Here is a 21,827-nt window from a genome sequence, read left to right on the forward strand (position 1 = left end):
CCACCTGGTCCAGACAGCAAGACGATCGTCCAGCCAAACCGTCTCCTCCAGAACGCAGCCCTCTTCCACGAGCTGTCTTTTTTCCGTCCTTATTCTTCCAAGGCTTCGGAACACCACCATAGGGGTCACCATTTGAGGAGACTGAGGCACGGACTCCCTGATCTGACTAGAAGACCCTTTATGAGTCCATATACGTCTCTTTCTGGGGACGAAGCCTGATTCCCCATTACGGATTTCCCACAGCTCACCTCTCAACTCCGGAGGGATTTCAGGCTGGCTCCTGCTTCCTTTCAGCAGATCATTCAAAGTTCTGTGGGATTCGCCGCATGTCACTCAGATAGGCGATTCGAGAGCCCTTCACGTTAGATACTTAAACGCATCATGTCGGGGTCACCAATTTGCGGCGAATGAAGAGACGGGATGCAGCTTGATGCAAGCAAATGTCAATTTATTGTACAGAAGCACGTGTTTTTATACACTTTCAGAAGCTGCGCGTTTTAAACAGATTGGTTCTTGAAGCTAAGCCTTGCATACTAGGCAATCCCTGATTGGTGGTTAACTACCATCAATTAACAGCAAGGTGTTACCTTTCCTTGGCGCCATCCTTGGCGCCATCCGTCTCCTACTCCCCTGTGCTCTGTAAACATGTCTCATCATGTTAATTGTTGTCTAGACAAGCTCGAGTACATTCCCCTCAGCTAACTGATTGCCATGCATGGTCCTAGTTTCCAGACCGCTCCTGCATCATACTATTGTCTTTCCCTATTTTTTTAAGCATTTTTTTATTTCCGTGTTTGTGTATAGTTTTATATATCTATCTATATATAAACAACCAACACAAAGCAACCAGAACATTTTGAGAAACTTTTATAGTTAACTTCTGCATTTAATTCCAGTAACAATCTAGAGGTGTCCATTCAGCTGTTTGTTTAGTTCCAAGTCTTCATTGTATGCTTTCAGGTTCTTTGAATAGCAGCAATAACAGTTGAGCAATTATTTAAAGTAAAACTTTGCTCTACACAATTTCCACTTCCATGCTTTAGAATGGAGGCACAGCGGAACGCTCGCCCAAGGGCAAGATTTCAAGAGCTTTTAAGTAGGTTTTATCTTTTCACGTTAGGATAGAAAATGTTCCTTAACAGCTTATATATAGAATTTACAAGTTAAACACAATTTCTCATGCTCATTTATTTGATTAGAAGTTTCTGAAAAATATTTTCATAAAACTTCCATAGCTTATTGCACGTTCTTATAAATAATCATAAACCTGTATGTTGACCTCTGGATGAAATGCACCGATAACAAGTTTAACATTTTGTGAACCCAATTGAAATGTACAAACGTACACATAAAATAAGGCCAAAATTGGTAATTAAGTAATGAGAAAGAAAACAAAAGAAAAAGGGATGACAACTCCGTAACATGGTAAAGCAACCTTTTACAAAATAAAAGCCAACAAAGAAACAAAACCAAAAGCCAAAAACAGGGGTGAATTGTAGAGAACAGAGACAGTGGGTTGTTTTGACCTTGATAATGTGCAGCTGAGAACCTGCAGCAAAGAGTCAAATAACTTTGAGGGAGCACGAGAAGACACCAGGATGAGACAGAAAGAAAGGAGGGATGTGATCTCACCTGTAGAAGGCAAGTGAACAGCAGAGAGTAGCCTGTCGCAGCACTCTCCAAAGGAGCCAGCTGCAACCAGGTCTTTTACCATCACACTCTCCATGGCAGTCCCTCTGCTGCCTTCTAGTCTCGCCTCATCCAGGGCACACTCACCCTCTCTGCTTCTTCCTCGGCTGCCCAACCGCTTCACAGAACCAGCCACAGCTGCACCTTGTCTACACCAGCCAACCCACCGCCCCTGAAGCCAGCCCACAGCTGTATATTACCAATGCTAATTAACCCAGCTTCGTTCCTCTGCAGTAGCCTATAGTGCACAGCGCTAAGGAATGTGTTGTATGAACCTTCCGGGCCGTTCCGCATCGATTCACAGTCAGTTACAAAAATTGAAGGACATGTCACAGGGCTTACGACATGAACTTTTGGGATATTGGTTGCGGAATCTTTTCAAGTCTCGGGGAACCACCAGACGGTTGCAGGAGTTTACAACACGTGGAGGAATATTGTTATTGGCAATTGTAGTTATGTTGACCATTATTCCCTGTATGCTGAACTGTATAATGATTCAAAAGTAGTTTAACCTCTAATGTTGTTTCTGTTCAAAATAAAGACGGGGGAAGTGTAGAGAGCTTTATGGCCAGTGCTGGAGGCCACGATGCCTGTGAAGGGCCTTGAAGGCTAAAGAAGAGAGAAAGTAAGATAAGGTTGGCTGAACGCCTGGGAGAAAGATGGGGTATGAAGCAAGGCCAGAGCGGATGCGCGATGCCACATCTCGGCGGCTGGCTGAGAACATGAAACCCACAGCGATAAGAAAGAAGACAGAAAAAAAAGGCAAGAAGTTCAGTGCATTTGCAGCTTAGTAATTAACCAATTATATGTAGCCAAGACGTGTGTGAACAGTATTGATTAACCAATGATAATTTAGTATGGGGCGCGTGAACAGCAAACGAGGATATTATAAGCGTGGGTTCTGGACTAATAAAAGGTCTTCTGGTTGAACTCAGGAGTCCACGTCATCGTCTCCTCAGGCCATATGCTCCTCCTTCTCTTCTGCCATTGCACGGACCTGCAAGGCCACACAATAAAAGTTAAAACAACGTTCATGGTGCATTCACTCCTGCCTGTGTTTGTCTAGAGCAGCTGTGATGCTGCCCCTGGTGTTACCTGTTCAGAGAACTGCTGCACCTACTGCTGCCACATTCTCTGCACCTCCTTCAGTTTCTCTGCATACAGATCTCTTTCTGCCTGGAGCTCAAAAACTGACCCTGAGAGCTGTTCAAAACAAAATAAAACACAAGAAAATCATATTGGCTAAATAAATTTGGCAGTGACTGCTTCAGGGATAAAGCCTGAAGAAACCAGTGTTAATGCAAAGCTCAGGCTGCATTCTTCTGCCACACAAGTTTCTTTACAGACATGAAGATCTGGATGTCATTTTGCACAAGCCCTGAGCAACCCGGGTTCCCAGGCCTGCCTTCTCCTCCAGTGCCACCTGCAACTACTGCTTTGCATCCAGACTCCCTGCCTGATTTGACAACTGCCAAGAAAAATCAAAAAGTCATGGCAAAATGTTAACACGCCACTTCTGCATAGCCTTTCCCCTGATAGCAACCTGCCACATGATCCATGTTGCAACCTTAAAGTGCTCCAACTCACGGTGATGTTCAATGGGGAAAAAAAAAAAAAAAAAAAAAGGAGGGGGGAAGGAGATTAAAATCAAAAAGCTTAGATTTTAGCCCTGTAAAACAGGCTGAGCTAGACAGCTCCTCCCTACCAATTTTGTATTTACGATTTGTTTGATTAAAACCTATTTTCTTAATCCAACCAAGGTCTGCCAGTTTGGAGGTTATAAAATAGTATTGTTCTCTCTGCAGACCTCACCCTAATTTGCCTGAGGGTGTTCGCATCAAAAATGGCTTGTCCTCTCTGTAACTATTTCCTCCCAACCCTGCTTTCCTGCCCCTTCCCAGGCTTGGCCAAATATGGATAAATATGAGCTATACCAGAAGCTGGATCTTCCCAAGGGTCAGAAGCGCAAGGTGAAGGATTGCCTGAAAGCCGACGTCGGAGACCCCTACGCACTCGACCTCATCGACAAGCTGCTGGTGCTGGATCCCGCCCAGCGGATTGACAGCAATGATGCGCTGAACCACGACTTCTTCTGGTCCGACCCCATGCCCTCGGACCTCAAAAACATGCTGTCCACCCACAACCAGTCCATGTTTGAGTACCTGGCCCCACCGCGCAGGAGGGGTGGGCGCATGGCCCAGCAGCCATTCCAAGGCAGGAACCCGGCCGCCACCAACCAGACTGAATTCGACAGAGTGTTTTGAGTGGGGCCTTCCCCAGCGGGGTCCCAGCTGGGCTAATCCACAGGCTGCATTCAGCGGGGATGTCCTGGCAAGGTCTTTCTGTCTGGGAAAGGACTTTCTTCAAGGCGAAGCGCCTGCTGGCTTTAACTCGGCTCTGACATCTCGTGTGGCAGCTCAGCCACCACGGAGCTGCTACAGAAGGTGACACCTGCAAGCCTGCAGATGTTTCCCTACAGCTTTGTTACAGAACTCCCACACCTGCCGGGCGCCGGTTCAGCACGTGGCCCGAACTGGCCACGTTCAGTGTCTGCAGGTGGGGGGAGCCGTGAAGAGGAGCTGATGCTGTGCAGTCTGTCCACCCTGCTGTCCCTGGGTGTATCCCACCTCTGTGCCCCCCACGAGGGTCTTGCAGCTCTGGGTGCGGGGGGGGACATCAGGTGACCCCCTGCCTGGACCAAGCCCCCGTGACCCTGCCAGTGTGGGACTGGTCCTGGTGGCAATCCCGTGGGTGGGTCCTGAGGGCTCCCTCAGTGCTGACCCCCCCCTCCTCTCCCCACAGCCCTGCCACTTTGACTACGCTGTCTTCTGCCCCAACTTCACGGAGGTGCCCATGGCCAGCAATGCAGGTGAGTGCCGGGGAGCCGGGGTCTTCCCCGGCCCCGCCCCTCATCCCCGACCCCTCCCTGGCTCCCCCTAATCCCTGGCCCCCATCCCCATCTCTCCCAGACCAGCAAAACTTCAACGTGACGCTGGAGAACTCCCTGACCCGCTGCCTGGAGAACCAGCGGACGTGGACCCGGCTACTGGAGGAAAAGGAGGGGCAGGACCCCTGGCTCCCAGCCCCCCTACAGGAAGGGGGCCTGCTGCAGCTGCTCCTGGCCCCCCCAGCCCTGAGACCCCTCAATTCCCCAGCCCTCGTGTTCCCCTGCCTGGCCCAGGCACTGAGGTGGGTGGCACAGGGCCGGGACCCTTGACTGGCAGCGCCCACCGCCGTGGGGGCTCACCCCCACCCCGCCGCCAGCAGAGGGGCTGTGCTGCTGCGGGAGGCGGCCGCCATCCACGTCCTGGTCACCGGCAGCCTGCACTTGGGGGAGGGGGGTCCTTCGGCTGCTGGACCCCGCACTCTCCCAGTAATGGGTGCGCAGGGCTTTGCACCTCTTTTTACTTGAAGCGCCGGTTCTGCCCCAGATGATGCTCGGAGGTGGCTGGGGGGGGGCACGTGGGACCCCCAGACCCTTCCCGGCTCATCCCTTTTCACCCCAGTGCCTTTTGCCTGTGCCCCCCGCAGGGGGGACACTGGCCATGGGGGAGCTGCTCCCTGCCCCCAGCCCACGTTGGTGGGACTGGCTGGGGGGGCCCTGGCCTCCGGGGGGGCTGCCCCAGGCTGTGCCAGGGTCCAGGCGCCCAGGGGCGTAGAGGGAGTTTTGAGGGGGTGGTAGGTGGGAGCCTCAAGCCACAGCGAGGTGTGGACTAATTTAACATAGGGGAGATTTTTATTATTATTATTAATAGTTTGTAACTTGGATGGGGAGCTGGGAGTGTGTGTGGTTTCTGCCCATCACGCCGTGGGGAACCAGCAGCCCCACACTGCCTCACCCCCCTTAATAAACATTTTGCTGCTCCTGGTGGTGCCCACTGCCTTCTTGGGGGGACCCAGGAGAGGTGCAGGGGGTCACCCCAAGTGCTGGGTCTTGTCCTGGGGGCACCCACTTTTGCCCACCCCCCCACCCCCCCATTTGATGGGGAGCCCTGGGGGAGGCTTTGGGGGTAGGTACTCTCTCCGCCTCCCCGGTGCACCCAGCAGCAGGGGACCCCAGGGGGGTTGCAGGGTGCCCCCCCCCCCCCCCCCCCCCCCGGCGTGGGCTGCCCTTGGGGGGCCAAAGCATTCACTTAATGAGTAACGGAGGCCCCCTCCAGGCTCGGCGTGAGATTTGGGGCAAAAAAACAGCTTAATGGGGCTGGGCTGGGTCCCCACGTCTGACAGTTGGGGACTGGGTGGGCGGGGGGGGTTCGGGCCATGCTGCTGGTGGAGCAGGGGGTGCTCTGGGTGCTGCCGATGCTGTGGTTGGTGCTGCTGCTCTCCGAGGCCGGCACCGTGCTGGAAACTGGCTGCAGTTTGGAGGTGGGACCTGGCTCCGTCGTGGTGCTGGAGGGAGAAGCACCGGAGGGAGAAGCACCGAGGGGAACCGAGCTCAGGGCGGCCAGCGGTGGGCAGGATGCTGCTGCTGTGTCAGAGGACAGGCACGGGCTTGAACTGCTGCTACCAGGCTGGTGCTCGTGGCTGGCCTCACACAGCAGCTGGTTCCCCAGAGCACTGGGGGCTGCAGCCCCATATTGACACACTGTGGACCTGCCCCAGAGCTGACCCCTTTGCCCAGCACCTCACCCTCTGCATGCCCTACTGATTCCCTCTGCTCCTCTAGGAGTTGTTGGCAAGGGGAGGTGTAGAGCACTGTGCTGTTCTCCTGCCTTGTACCCACCACTCTTGGGGTGCTCCTGGGACCCCACAGAGTCCCTCAGCAGGAGCCTGACCCCTAGATTCCCCCCCTTCCCTGGGGGGAGATGCTCCATCCCCCGTGGTGGCTGCATTCAGCAGCCAAACCAGGCAACGATGCTGTCCTGGGGACCCTGCTCCAGCCTGGGGAGGGGGAATGAGGCTGCAAAGGGCTCGTGTGAGGGACTGTGCCCTCCAGGGCTTGCCCTCAGCAGCCTGGACCTGCCGCTGTTCCTCCCCTCCCAACTGCTATTGAGTCAAAAGGTACCACGGATTAGCAGCAGGCAGGCGGGCAGCGGGACCTCGCGCCGGGGGCGCGGGGCGGGGGCACGGGGAGGTTGGGGTCACCCGGGGGTGTCCCGCCGTACCGGGCGTGGGAGGGCAGCGGCGGCCCCTTCCCGAGCCAGCGGCCTGCGGGCTCCCGGGTGGGCGGGGGGGGTCCCGTGGCCGCCGCTCGCCGTGCCTTCTGCCGGGGGCGGCCGGTGCCCGAAGGTCGCCCTGCGAACCGCCGTCCGCCGCAGCAGCCCCGGGAACGCGGCCAGCAGCCGCGCCGCGTCCCGGGCGGGGCCTCGGGCATCCCGAGCCCGTGCGGCTGCCGGGCGCCGCGGGGGCGCCGGCGGTCCCGGGGCCGGGGCCGGGGCGGAACCCCCGGAGCTGCCCCACGCTCACCAGGGCAGGATGCGCCACCGGTGCCGGTCTGCTGCCTGGATGGGGTCCGGCTGCTCGGCGGGTCCCCGCACCGGGGCCACTGGCTTGTCTTACGCCAGGTCCCACTGCGGTAGGGCCAAGCGTGCGGGCCCGGGGGGCTCGGTGGCCCCCGGCAGCGGCCGTGCCGCGCAGCGGCTGTGCCAGATGCACTGTGCAGGTGCAGCTCCGCTGCTGCGGTTGCGGCCCCGGTTAGAGCCGGCGGGCAGGCATGCTGGCACTGGAGCGCCGCCTGCTCGCACCCATGGGTGGCCTTGTCCCGCCGGGCAGGGGTGGGTGCCGGGTGCTGGGCTGCCCTGTGCCCCCCCGCGGGGCCAAGGGGCACCGGTGGAGAGGTGGCTCCCGTTGCCCCTAAGTAGCCCGTCCCCGCGGCGTCCCCCAAACAGGTGCTGGCACTGCCAGCATGTCACTGCGGGGCCATGGCGGCAGCCAGCGGGCACGGCTGCGGGAACCAAACCCTATGGGGTGGATCGGGCTGGGCTGGTCCCTGGGGCTGTGGCGGTTGAGGCTGTGGTGATGGGCGCCATCCTGACCGCCCCTAGGGATCTTTCCAGGACACCATCCGGATCCTCAACACCCTGCAGACCAATGCCAGCGACCTGGAGCAGGTGAAGCGGGAGCGCAGTGACCCCCAGACCCAGCTGGAAGCCATGCAGGGCTTTTTGGAGCGGACCGGGATGAAGGTGAGGAGGGGGTCCCCCCATCACCCCGTCCCCTGTCCCAGCAGTGGTGCCGCCATGCTTGGTGCTGGCTGCCTTGGGGGTCTTATAGGGTGGTTGACCTCTGGCAGGTCGAGGACCTGGATCGACTGAACATCATCCATGTCACGGGGATGAAGGGCAAGGTGAGGCAGATGGGCAGTGCTGGGGGGCAAGGGGGGGCCTCCAGCCTCTCTGGCTCTGTTTGCCCCAGCATGGGGGGGTTAACGCTGCTGTCTCCTCAGGGCTCAGTGTGCGCCTTCACTGAGTGCATCCTCCACAACTACGGGCTGAAGGCAGGCTTTTACAGGTGAGTGTGGGGGGGGTCAGGAGGGTTTGGGGGGGCTGGTGGCACTGTGCCCGACTGTGCCCCCCTCTCCTGCTCTGCCCCCCCCCAGCTCCCCTCACCTGGTGCAGGTGCGTGAGCGGATCCGCATCAATGGGCAGCCCATCAGCAAGGAGCAGTTCAGCAAGTACTTCTGGCTCGTTTACAGCTGCCTGGAGGAGACCAAGGTGGGGCTGGTGGGGGGTGCTCCCTCCCTCGAGGACCCCCCCTGGGCCATGTGCCCCAGTGCTGGTTGGGGATGCCCAGCAGATGTTGACACCCAAAACCCCCCGGGTGACAGCCCTAGAGGAGGGTGCCAGCCCTGAACGTGGGTGCCAGCCCTGTGGGTGAGGGTGCCATCTCTAGAGCAGGTTGTCAGCCTTAGAGGACGGCGCCAGCCCTGCAGACAAGGGAGCACCAGGCACATCTGGGGCTCAGCCGCTGCCCTCACGGCCCCGTGGGGTGACAACCAGACGGCATCACTGCCAGCAGGAGCCCCCTGCCGCTGGCTGTTGCCTAATGTTGGGGACCTTGGGGTGCCCTGGAGGAAGGAGTGTCTTCACGCAGGACAAGGTGGCCTGGGCCTGGCAGGCTGCAGTGTCTGTGCTGTCCCCCATTCCCAGGCAGCACCTGGTGGCTGCCGTGGCCGGGATGCCAGCAGCCATCTCCGCTGCTGCTCTGGCCTTGGCCCCCCCGTGCCCCCCGCCTTGGGGACCAGTTTCAGACACCCCCAACGCCAAGATGCTCGTGTTGCACCCTGACGCAGGCATCGCCGGGGGGACGGCAGCCCCCACCGGGCACGTCTGTGCCCCCCGGGACCCGTGTCCTGCCCTGGCTGTGGGGTCCCCTCGCCACAGCCCCTGGGTGCAGGAGCCAGGGAGCAGAAAGGCTGGGGAATCCCTGGCGGGTTTCAGCACGCAGGAGACACGGTGACACGGTGACATGCTTTAGGGCCACCAGCACCAGGGGCGGTGTGTGCCCCGGGCGGTGAGGCGGGGGGCAGGGGGCTGCTGCGGCAGGGGCGGGGTGGGGCTGGCGGGGGCGGGGCTGGCGGCGGCAAGCTCCGCCCACCCAGGCACCCTGAGGCAGCCGCCACTGCCCAGTCCCTGGAGGCCTCGCGGGGCCGCGTTGTTGCGGAAGGGGCTGTGACGTGCGCGGGAGGGGCGGAACGCGGTGCTGTAGCGACGGCCGCGGCAGCCATGGTCGAGCGGTCCAACATGGTGGAGTGTCCCTTCTGTGATGAGGTCTCCAAGTACGAGAAGCTCGCCAAGATCGGGCAGGGAACCTTCGGGTGAGCGAGTGCCCGGCCCGCCCCGCCGTCGGGCCTGCTGCTCGGGGCCGGCCCCCTCAGCCCCGAGGCCCGCCCGCCCCGGGCCCGGGCGCCCCCTGCTTGGGTCTGCCTTCCTCGGCCAGTGCTCCGGCCGCCGGGGCCGGCCTGGCCCCTCAGCCCTCCTTTCCCTGGCCCGGCGCCCCGCTCTGGCAGAGCAGAGTTCACTCTGGAGACGGGCAGGGCGGGGCCCTGCACCTTTGCCCAAAACGTGCAGTTTCAGCCAAAATCCTTGTGGGGCTTCTGGGCTGGGTTGGCTCGGCCGCTGCTGAGGGCCTTTGGTCCGAACGGGATGTGGCTGGGTCGGATGGTGGGTCAGCACAGAGCGGTTGTCTTGTCTTTGTGTCTTGTTTGCTGGTGTTCCTGGCCAGGAGCACCTGGCTGCGTCCCTTCTGCCTTGTGCTGCTCAGTGATTTCATTCTGGTTTTACAGGCAAGTTTTCAGAGCCAAACATTGTCAGACAGGCAAGAAAGTAGTGTTACTAAAATCTCGGAATGAAGAACTTACCGACACCAATCGAGTCCTCTCACGATCAATGCACACCAGGTCTCAAAATCAGTCTCCATATATAGAACTTATTCATACATATTCATTAAATATTCATGCGTAATCATAATATTTCCCACAAGTCATTAACATATTCTCCTCCTATATCCGATTCTGCGCAGTAGAGCTTAGAAAGGTCTAGAAATGGGTCTGGGGTACGATTTGGGTAGGTGGTATGTATATGAGTCGGTGGTCGCGATCTCCCCCTGCCGGAATTACCTTTTAGTAAAGTTCACGATTTCTTGGCAGGTAACTACAAGCTGTTCCAGTCGACTCTCCCCAGTTTCCATTCATCTCATATTCTGACATTTCAATACACTTCTACATACAGAAGACTGGTCAAATACAAAGGAACCTTTCAAACCCTGAAGTTATTACCTAAGTTTTAACAATGGTTCTAGCCCCTTCTTCTAGCCGTGGTACAGGATGTACAGAAGATCTCATAACAGCTTTTACTGTGCAGCTATGTTTCATTTAAAAATTTTCTTATCCTTCTATATTTTAATTTTATTAAATGATTTTATAAAATCAATTAATCAATTGAATAAAGTCAATCAATCTTAACTTATTAACAAATCGATAACATTTCCCCCCTTTGAAAGTGTTGAAAATCATTATTTCAATACTTTCACATTATTCATATATCTTTTGTTTCAACATATTTTGGTGATGGATCATGTCTTGGTAAAATAGTTGGTACTTCTCTCATAATCATATGATTTACTGCAATTCTATTGGTAAACTGTTTCTTCAAACATGCATATACTAGCATGCTCATCAAAAAGACAATTAGTAACAGAAACAAAGTCTTAATTATAGATTGTATCTAAGAGCTCAAATTCCATCCCAGTTTGTTAAAAATTTTCCCAAGTCAATCTTCTGACATATCCTTTTGAATTGTTTCAGTTTCTTTTTCAATTTTTCCCAATAGGTCTAGATCATGTTCCACATCCTGAGTGACATTTGGAATGTGGATACAACAGTGGTCCAATTTATCCTTGACATATCCACATACTCCATGTTCTTTAAGTAGGAGCATATCTAGTGTCATTCTGTTTTGTAAAGTCATTCTGGAAGTTGCCTGTAATTGTATATTCAATTCCTTAAACCCTTTTTTTGGTAATGTTTGCTTGTTTTGCCACTTGACCAGTTAAATGATAGAGCCATGCTCTGTTTTTATATGAAGCTATAGGATTTAAAAGTGATTCAAGTGCCCAGCCAATTTTCACTCCTGTAGATGGTTCATTCCAAATATCATCATTTATCTCAGATCTCTTTATTTGTTTCAATTCTAAATTCTCTAAAGATCCTTTAAATGGTGATTTCTTCCAAACTGGACACAATGTTGGCATGCCTAAAGTAATTTGTTTCACCTTACCATCTAATGGTAAGTGTGTTGTCCAGGTTCCATCACTTAATGCCCAAACTAAATGTCCTGGACTTTGAATAGTAGATTTTCTACAACTAAACAAAGTTCCTTTTCTAACTGTAAAACTGCTGGTTAAATTGAGAGTATTCTTAAGACCTCGACAAAAACAACCATATTTTAAAGCAGCGGCCAACGGAGGAATTCTTTGGATTACTAAGTCTGCATTACTGCAATCATACATGTTTTCACATTTCCAGCACGGCACTATTTTATTTTCCTTCTCTCCCAATAAAGTTGACCTATCATTGACCCAGGGTAATACTGGAAAAAAACTTTTCCATCCCAGGTAAAACACCAAGAAGTTCTTGCCATATACTGAAAATGGGAAAATATGGACATAGACCATATAGAGTCCCATTGTTCTACTAATTGGGTACCTTGGCCAGTTTTGTTACGCTTCCATTTCATGATACTTCTGCCCACATTGGTTTTAAGTTGTTCATCATAAGAACACCATCCTAACTGGGGATTTGGACCCCCAGGAAAAAGAACTAGAGCTACGGCACTAGGTCGGGATCCTGTTATAAAATCATGATTCAATAGTTTTTTACAATCTGTTTCTTTACCTGGCGACTTCCACTGTTTTCTAATAACCTTTACTTGTTCATACCATTGAGTTACTGGCCTTTGTTCACAATAGGTGATCTCATTTTTATATTCCAGATTCATGGTTAAAATTCCCCATGGAATAGATTCACCTACTGCCCTCGGTATTGGCAAACAAGCAGTGATCTGCGTGACATTTTGTAAATTGGCAAATTCTGTAGTCAATCCTACCATCAAATTTTCCTCAGCCATTTGTTTGGGAATTTCAATCACTTGTTCTGTTTCTACTTGTCTTTTGTTCCTGTCCACCAAGCCAGCCCATGATCCCACCAACACTACCGACCAAAATAAAATCCAGTATAAAAATTAGACGTGTTTCAGTGTCAATTTTAAAATCTCTGGGTCACGATTAACAATCTTCCATGGAGTAGGTGCTTTCTTCACTCGAGTATAATGTATCCAAGCATCCGATTCTGCAATTTTGATAGCTGTAAAAGTGGTTAACAGTATCTGGAAAGGTCCTCTCCAGCGCTCCTGCAAAGGTTCGGAGGTCCAAGTCTTCACATAAACATAATCTCCTGGTTGGAAATCATGCACTGAATTTTCCAGGGATAAAGGTCTATTCCAAATTACTGCACTCCGAATTGCAGTCAAAGTTTTTTATAGAGAAAGCAAATAGTTATATACATCCTGCTTTCCTTTCACATGTATGTTTGGATTTGGTTCTGGAGACTCATATGGTTTTCCATATAATAATTCATAAGGACTGACTGAGGTTCCACTCTTTGGCTGTACTCCGATTCGTAATAACGCCAATGGAGGTGCCTGAGGCCACTTTAAACTGGTTTCTTGACAAATTTTACTTATTTGTCGTTTTAAAGTTTGATTCATCCTTTCCACTTTCCCACTAGATTGTGGCCTCCAAGACGCATGCAAATCCCAATTAATACCCAATGCTTTGCTAACACTTTGTACTACTTCAGCAACAAAGTGTGGACCTCTGTCAGAGGAAATTCCAATAGGAACTCCAAATCTCGGAATTATTTCTTGTAATAACCACTTTACAACCTCTTTTGCTTGTGTGGTGGGACAGGGAAGGGCTTCTGGCCATCCTGTAAAAGTATCAACCCCTACCAAGATGTACCGGTACCCATTGTATCTAGGCAACTCTGAAAAATCTACTTGCCAATAGTCTCCAGGTTCTGTACCAGACTTCAGCCTACCCATTTGAACCTTTTTCTTAATCGTTGGATTGTTTTTCAAACACACCTCACATTTTGCAGTTACTATTTTAGCTATTCCCAACATTTTAACTGGTATTACTCGCTTTCGTAAAGATGTTACTAAGGCTTCTGCCCCCCAGTGACATTCTTGGTGTCTCATTTGAATTATCTCTCTCATCAAAAGAGGTGGAATTACTACTTATCCGTTAGGAGTTACCCACCATCCCGCTAAGTTTTTCTTAGCATTTAATAACTGACCCAATTTGTCATCTTCCTCTGAATATCTCGGTTTTTCCCTAGGAAGGGTTACTGTTTTAGAAGGAATTATTGCCATTTGTAATGCTTGTTTCTTTGCTACCTTTTTTGCTGTTCTATCAGCTAAATTATTCCCAGCTATTATTTTTGTATTCCCAATCTGGTGTGCCTTACAGTGCATGATTGCTACTTGATCTGGCTTTTGAACTGCTTGCAATAATCGTAAAATTTTGTTTGATGCTTAATGTTTGATCCTTGAGAGGACAATAATCCCCTCTCTTTCCACAAAGCTCCATGGACATGCACTACCCCAAAGGCATATTTTGAATCAGTCCAGATATTTACTCTCTTGTCTTTGCTTAGTTCTAAGGCTCGAATTAAAGCGATGAGTTCTGCCTTTTGGGCTGATGTGGTACTCGCCAATGCTCCTGCTTCTATAACTGTAGTCTCTGTTGTTACCGCATATCCGGCGTATCGAACTCCTTGTTCCATAAAGCTGCTTCCATCAGTATACAGTTCCCAATCTGGTCTCTCCAATGGCACATCCTTCAGATCTTCACAACTGGAATAAACATACTCGATGGTAGCCAAGCAATCATGTTCCAGTCGTCCTTCTTCCTGTATGGAACTTAAAAACACTGCAGGATTTACCAGGTTAGTTGTCTTTAGAATCACATCATCTTGTTCAATCAATACCACCTGGTATTTCATCATTCGGCTGGGGGACAGCCAATGCCCCCCTTCTGTTCTAGGACAGTTATCACCATGTGTGGAACATAGACTGTTATTGTTCTTCCCAAAGTCAATTTCCGAGCTTCTTGTATGAGCATCACTGTTGCGGCCACTGCTCGAAGGCAGTTTGGCCACCCTCTACTCACTGTGTCCGGTTGTTTAGAGAAATATCCGACTGGTCATTTCCAGCTTCCTATCCTCTGGGTTAACACTCCCAGTGCAAGGTGTTGTCTTTCATGTACAAACAGCTGGAAATCTTTGGTTAGATCTGGCAGTCCCAAGGCAGGTGCAGACATTAGGGCACGTTTCAACTCTACAAAAGCCTTTTGTTGTTGTGGGCCCCATACAAAGGGAGAGTTCTTTTGGGCCTCGTACAGCGGTTTAGCTATTAGCCCATAGTTCATGATCCAAAGGCGACACCACCCAGTCATTCCCAGAAATGTTCTGAGTTCATGAATATTTCTCGGCTCAGGTATACCACAAATAGCTTCTTTGCGATTTTTTCCTAATTGTCGTCGTCCTTTTGAAATCTCAAAGCCCAGATATATCACAGTCTGGCAGGCTATTTGGGCTTTCTTCCTGGATACCTTATACCCATTTAGTCCCAGGAAATTCAAAAGGTCAATAGTCACCTGTATACAAATAAATCTTTCTTATGTAGCAATCAATATATCATCCACATATTGTAAAAGTAAATGCCCAGGTCTTGATTTATCCTGTTTCCAGATTTCAAGTTCCTTTGCTAATTGATTTCCAAAAATAGTTGGACTGTTTTTAAATCCTTGGGGTAATCTAGTCCATGTCAACTGCATCTTTCGCCCGGTTTGAGGATTTTCCCATTCAAAAGCAAACAGTTTTCTGCTTCCCTTTTCCAAAGGTATACAAAAGAAAGCATCTTTTAAATCAAGCACTGTAAACCACTGATAAGTCTCCCTCAGTGCTGTTAACAGTGTATAAGGGTTTGCTACTACAGGATAAATATCCTTAACTATTTGATTTACTGCGCTCAAGTCTTGTACCAGTCTATATTCACCCGAAGGTTTTCTGACTGGTAAAATAGGAGTATTATACTCAGATTCACATTCTTCCAAAATTTTATACTCCCAAAAATTTATCAATCAATTTCTTCAATTCCTGTCTCACTTCCGGTTTGATTGGATATTGTTTAATTCTCACTGTTCCTGCGCCTTCCTTCAAATCTATTTTAACAGGTTCTGCTAGTTTCGATGTACCAGGAATATCTGTCTCCCATACAGTAGGGATCACTGCCAAATCCACCTCCGGTGGAATTTCTTGTTCCTTTACTTTTTCTTGTATCATCAGGATTTCTCCCGTTTTTGACTCAGGTATTTTCAAGAAAAGTTCTCCTTCGTCAAAAACAATTTGTGCGTTTCATTTGGATAACAAATCTCTTCCTAAGAAGGGTATCGGACATTCTGGTACATACAAAAATTCATGTGTAATTATCTTATTTCCAAATTTCAAATCCGGGGTTGCAAGAATGGCCTGTTTTTGTTCCAGTTTTTCCTTTACAGGTATTTAATAAAAAAAATGTCGCTCCTATATCCACTCCCAATCTCACAATTTGAACAACATTTTTTTTTCACTTTCTTATTATCAGAAGTTATAGCCATTACCAAATTATCTCTAATAGTTAGCTTACATTCATCCTGCCAGTCTTTTCTTTGTCTCAAGTAAAAGAACAAATCCACATATGGCATTTCACTCCATTTCCCTTCCCTTTTACAATACAGCATTAACTGCAGAATAGTGTTATAATTCAGCGTCCCGTTCGTGGGCCACTTTTCCTGATCATCCAATATATACAAAGGCCACCAATTATTACAATACTCAAATTATTACAATACTCAATCATCTGGCTCTGCAGATCATCATGTAAATTTCCCCAATGTGCCAATAAACATCCCAACAAAGAATTTTTCGGGATTTTGTCATTTACAGCAAGATTACCCATGCTTTTACTTTTAAACAACCTGGTTAACTTAGTTGCCATGGTGTAATTACTCACAGTACAATACACAATTATTCAGCTCTGTCACTCTGATCCGCGGATCCACACTCCACACTCGCTTTCGTTCTCAATTACACGTCTCACCCTTACAGCCACACTCACACTTTCCCACAGTTACTTTAAACAAACATATAACACAATATTGTACCTCTTAATTTTCTTCTTAATACACAAACTCACAAAAACAACAAAAAACCCAAAAACCTCTTCTAACTTCTTGTTAGAGGCACTACCTTAGAGAACACTATAGCATATAGTTTCTCTTGTCTCCACTTTTGTCCAACCCTGCAATAGCTTTCGCTTATGTCTTACGGGCAGACGCCTAGGCTTCCAGTTCCACAAGGATCCTTTTAGTCCAACCCTGCAATAGCTTTCACTTATGTCTTACGGGCAGACTCCTAGTCCTACCCTGCGCAGCTCTTTCAACGCGTCTGACAGGCAGACTTACTCAGTGGGACTCCAACCCACTGGTGGGAGTCCATCCCACTCCTTACCATACACTTATTATAGTGGGACTCCTACCCACTTCCTCTAGGGCACTTACTTTAGTGGGACTCTAACCCACTTACTACAATTAGAAAAAGAAGTGTCTTACCAAAAATCCAGGGAACATCGCGAAGAGCCTTACGGATCGGGGATCAATGGGTATCCCCGAGAAATCCTCGGTGCCGGCTGGAACCGATCAGGTCCCCGACTCCTCCGGTCTCCTTCAGCGAGGTCCCATCTGGGTCGCCAAAACTGTTACCGATATCTCGGAATGAAGAACTTACCGACACCAATGTGATGTAGATAAGCAGACACTTCTTTATTGACGGCCGGGTGCGTGAGCGAGTCCTCTCACGATCAACGCATACCAGGTCTCAAAATCAAACTCCATATATAGAACTTATTCATACATATTCATTAAATATTCATGCGTAATCATAATATTTCCCATAAGTCATTAACATATTCTCCTCCTATATCCGATTCTGCGCAGTAGAGCTTAGAAAGGTCTAGAAATGGGTCTGGGGTACGATTTGGGTAGGTGGTATATGAGTCGGTGGTCGCGATCTCCCCCTGCCGGAGTTACCTTTTAGTAAAGTTCACAATTTCTTGGCAGGTAACTACAAGCTGTTCCAGTCGACTCTCCCCAGTTCCCATTCATCTCATATTCTGACATTTCAATACACTTCTACATACAGAAGACTGGTCAAATACAAAGGAACCTTTCAAACCCTAAAGTTATTACCTAAGTTTTAACAATGGTTCTAGCCCCTTCTTCTAGCCGTGGTACAGGATGTACAGAAGATCTCATAACAGCTTTTACTGTGCAGCTACAAGTTTCATTTAAAATTTTTCTTATCCTTCTATATTTTAATTTTATTAAATGATTTTATAAAATCAATTAATCAATCGAATAAAGTCAATCAATCTTAACTTATTAACAAATCAATAACAGTAGCATTGAAAAAAGTGTTGATGGAAAATGAGAAGGAGGGGGTAACTGCAGCAGCATGGCAGAAGAAGGGGGTAAGTGCCGGAACATGGCTGGGCTGTGTTTGGGAAGGCCTGGGTGCGGGGTGCGCGGTGCGCGTTTGTAGTTGAAGGCTAATGTTTGGGACGGCATAGATGTGTTTTCACAGAGTAAATGTGTTTCACAATATTTACAGCTATAATATGCTGTACCTTGAACCTGTAAGGGTGTGGACAGGATCCCAGCCCTGTGGCCTTTTTCCTCTCCTGCTGATACTATGATAACATTGGGCCTTGTGGCTTTGCCAAGGCCTATGGCTTGTTATCGCCTTTTTGGCTGCAAAGGCAGCAGTGTGGTGCAGTCCCTGTGTGGTCACTGGGCTGCATGGGACAGCTGCTGGGAGGTGATGCTGCCCACACGTTCCTCCTTCCGTGCAAAACCCTGTTATCCCCACCCCAGGCGCAGGGCTCCACACTGGCTGTTGTTTGTGGAGGAGCCGGGTAGTGTGTGAAGGGCGTGTGCTCAGGGGTGTGCAAGAAATGGGAGAAGCTGGGGGGAGAGGTAACAGCTTAAACAGCGCAGGCAGTAGCTGGGGAGGCTGCTCTGCAGCTTGAGCCAGGCCGTACCATGTCCCATTACAAATGTGGAAGATGAGGAGAGGAGGGAGGGGTGCCTGCATGCCTGCCTCAGCACCACACAAACACTCTCTTGTGAAGGAATGTCCCTCAGCAGTGGTGCCCTGATGGTAAATAAATGTGGACAGTACTGGTGTGGGTGTTTTATTTTAAAGCTCTGATTGGCCTTCAGTGACCTGGGACAGTGCTGCTCAAGCAGGTCCCCTGCCGAGCTGCCATGGTCACGTGTCTCCTGTTCTCTAGGCAGGGGTGGCCTGGTCTCACGCACCCCTAATCCCCATCCTTTCTTTCTCCTTTCCAGTTCCCCATCACAGCCTTGCGAGAGATTAAAGTCCTCCAGCTGCTCAAACATGAGAACGTGGTGAACCTCATAGAAATCTGCAGGACCAAAGGTAGCTTGCGGGGTTCTCTCTTGGGCTGGCTGCCAGCTTTTTTTTCAGCCCTCCTTCACTGCTGAGCAGGCTGGTGTTTTGTGCTGGGAGTGGGGTCCTCGAGCTGAGCATAGGCCTCTGTCCCCGCCTGTGATGCGAGGGGTGATGGTATGCTCCTCTTGGAAAACAGTTTTATAGAGTTAGGATGCTGCTGCACCTTGGCTGGAAAAAGCTGTGGTCAGTCCTGCTGGGATATGGGTGTGCTGTGGCAATGAATGCTGCCCCTATTGGAAAACTCCTGAGAGGCTTGAAATAAACCCACACTGGAGAGACTTTGAAGCAGGGGGTTTTGAGCGCGGAGCTGTGCACAGCCAGTTCCCTCCTGTCAGGACCTCTAGCTGTCCCTCTCAGTTGGCTTGCGATGGTTTGTGGCAGCTCTGTGCTGATGATACAGCTCCAGCTGGAGACTTGCTTGGCTTTCTGTGGATGGCAGTAACTGCTCGTGCTGTGAGAGCTGGGACTCCACTCGGGGTGGCCCTGAGCTGCTCTTCCACCTCCTCGCTTCTACCTCACGTGGTGTGCCCCTGCTGCGTGACTGGCACGCTCAGTGCGCTTGGCCTGGCTCCATTTCCAGTGAAATTGCTTTAAAACACTCGGTAGCTTTTATATGTCATTCTCTTCTATGGATTTGTATTGTAAAAAATACTTTTGAAAGTGACAGCTGATGCTCAAGCCTGCCGTTCTCTATATTCAGTCACTTCCATGAAATAAAAATGAAAGTGGCAGGTATCTGGTGATGATGTGTTTTTAAAAGTTCACTGAACTGGTAGAAGTGTTTGGCCCAGGACCAGGAACTTGAAGTTACTCTAGTCCTCTACAGCACGTAGATTATTGTCCGAACAGGTATGAGTAGAAACACTGACAAGTTAATTTTTAATTCATTGTGTGATTAAACAAGTTGTGATGGTTGCATGGCTGGTGTACCCAAGGTAAATATTTTTGTAGCCATATCGGTCGTTTGTGTTTTGTTTGAATTCCAGTTTTCACCCAGATCTACTTTGACCTCAGTTTCCAGTAAAGTAGAAATATTGCATGTGCTGTTCTCAAACTTTTAAGCGCTTCTCTTTTTAGGTGGGAAAGGTGTGGTAGGGGCCATATCTGTGTAAGGAATTGCAAACCTCGTATAGCAGGCACCCTGCTGGCTGGCAGAGTGGTGCGTTTCTGTGAGGTCTGAGCTTAGCTGTCATTGTCCAGTAGGAGCTGCTGATCAGCAAGTTTTGCTGATTACAGCTGATGAAAATCAGCTGTCTTTTTAATGTTTTGCATGTGTGCTCTAGGAACGAGATTGAAATAGACTGCTTCATTTGAGGCTTCCTGTTAGTGACTTTAAATTGCAATTGGAGTTGGACTTTGAAATCACTTTGATCCAGAGCAGACTCCCTGCCTGATTTGACAACTGCCAAGAAATATCAAAAAGTCATGGCAAAATGTTAACATGCCACTTCTACATTGCCTTTCCCCTGATAGTAGTAACCTGACACATGATCCATGTTGCACCTTAAAGTGCTCCAAACTCACAGTGATGTTTAATGAAAAAAAAAAAAAAAAAAAAAGAGGAGGGGAGAAGATGATTAAAATCAAAAAGATTAGATTTTAGCCCTGTAAAACAGGGTGAGCTAGACAACTCCTCCCTACCAATTTTGTATTTACTATTTCTTTGATTAAAACCTATTTTCTTAATCTAAAAATCTGGCTCAGAAACTTTGTGCATTTCCAGAGTCTGTATTACACAGCCAGGTCAGATGGTCTAAAAGCTTGTGATTTTAAAAGTTGTCAAACACGTCAGGAATTTAAAGCCAATGTCTGGAGCATGTCAGTTGGCACACAGTACTTTTCCCAGAAGAGGAGCAGCTGCCTTTATTTCAAGGGTAACTTAAGCCACTGACTGGGGAGGGAAAAAAACCCCAAAACCAAAAATAAACAAAAGAGCAGTTTCTTCCCTCACAGGCTCAGGTTCACACCGGCTTGCTCTCTGAACTGCTAACAGCTGGCTTCCTGAATTCCCTTCCTAACTGGCTGCTTCTCTTAACTTTCCCCAGCTGACCTTCGAGTTACCATTGTCCAATTCACCTTCTGCAAGGGTGGGTACAAACACCACCCCTATTCAACTGGCTTCTCAGTGAGACCATGAGACAGCTGCGTAACCAAAATGCCAAACAGATACAAAGCAGGAAAAGCCATCGTATCATCACGCGCTGTATGTTCAGTCACCCTCTCATATTGTACAACATTCTTTTCGCAGACCAGCGTCACAACAGCTTTCAGTCTACTCTCCAGCTCCTTCAAACAGACCTTCTGTTCCTCAGAGGCCTCGCTGAAGGCCTTTGACCAAGAGGATGCCTTGATGGGGTTTTGTGCCTTCCTTTCAGAACAAGAGTTAAGCCTTGCCCCCACTCTCAGAAACAAAGTCTTACAACGGTCAGTGTGATCTACCCTCACAGCCTGGAAGCAGTATGGGCACCTGTTGGATCCTCCGTTCAGCCATTTCCAGTTTCTTACGCCAATCCTTTATATATAACTGCAAGGCTGAGTCCTGGGAAACCAGGCAGCGAAACTTCCGTGACAGCTTTGAATTCTGCAGCTTCATTTCCTCACTACTTTTGCTGAAACAAACCAAAATTAAAGCAGCATCACTGTATGTACTATGGGTCTGGGCAAGTACATGTCAGAAGTTTACAATCCAGCTAGTCGTAACAGTTAGAATCACAGAAACATCACATCCAGTCACTTTTTTTAAGTTGAATATCCAGCCTCCCAAGTCACCACCTGTGGTGCATGCCCCTTGTGATGTTTTGTGGCTCTCCCGGGAAGAGCAGTGTTACTCTGCAGTAACAAGCAGCAAATGGACTTACATTTTGTTTGTACAGCTCCTGTTTCGGGTCTTCTAGCTCCTTCATTAACTCTTCATTACGCTGCAGAAAAAAAGAAATGACTGATTCAGCTGCAGACTTCAGCAAAATATTTCACCTTTAGCACATCAGCTGAAGTGGAAAGCGTCAGAACTTTGGCAAAATCCTTCAGGACAGGTTGGCTTAGAACCTCCTGAATTTGCCAGGAATAA

The 21,827-nt window shown here is 49.6% G+C and overlaps 1 protein-coding gene and 3 long non-coding RNA genes across 4 annotated transcripts; 3 read left to right on the forward strand and 1 right to left on the reverse strand.

Annotated features, from left to right (window-relative positions):
- Positions 1-2,459: 2,459 nt before the first annotated feature.
- LOC129785167 (uncharacterized) lies at positions 2,460-21,596 on the reverse strand. The gene is made up of 3 exons (XR_008748793.1): positions 21,228-21,596; positions 2,785-2,892; positions 2,460-2,686 (listed from the first exon to the last, which is right to left on the reverse strand). It is a non-coding gene; the product is annotated as an uncharacterized LOC129785167 (long non-coding RNA).
- Positions 3,440-4,777, forward strand: LOC129785165 (uncharacterized). The gene is made up of 3 exons (XR_008748788.1): positions 3,440-4,133; positions 4,492-4,558; positions 4,659-4,777. It is a non-coding gene; the product is annotated as an uncharacterized LOC129785165 (long non-coding RNA).
- Positions 7,653-8,108, forward strand: LOC114011369 (uncharacterized). The gene is made up of 3 exons (XR_003553225.2): positions 7,653-7,814; positions 7,922-7,975; positions 8,075-8,108. It is a non-coding gene; the product is annotated as an uncharacterized LOC114011369 (long non-coding RNA).
- On the forward strand, positions 9,322-10,103 carry LOC114011368 (cyclin-dependent kinase 9-like). Its single transcript, XM_055814216.1, has 2 exons — positions 9,322-9,445; positions 9,914-10,103. Exons 1-2 carry the CDS (start codon positions 9,354-9,356, stop codon positions 10,089-10,091), a joined length of 270 nt encoding a protein of 89 aa, XP_055670191.1. The 5' UTR covers positions 9,322-9,353; the 3' UTR covers positions 10,092-10,103.
- Positions 21,597-21,827: the final 231 nt, after the last annotated feature.

Source organism: Falco peregrinus, chromosome 1 (assembly GCF_023634155.1).
Source record: "Falco peregrinus isolate bFalPer1 chromosome 1, bFalPer1.pri, whole genome shotgun sequence".
Taxonomy (NCBI): Eukaryota; Metazoa; Chordata; class Aves; order Falconiformes; family Falconidae; genus Falco; species Falco peregrinus.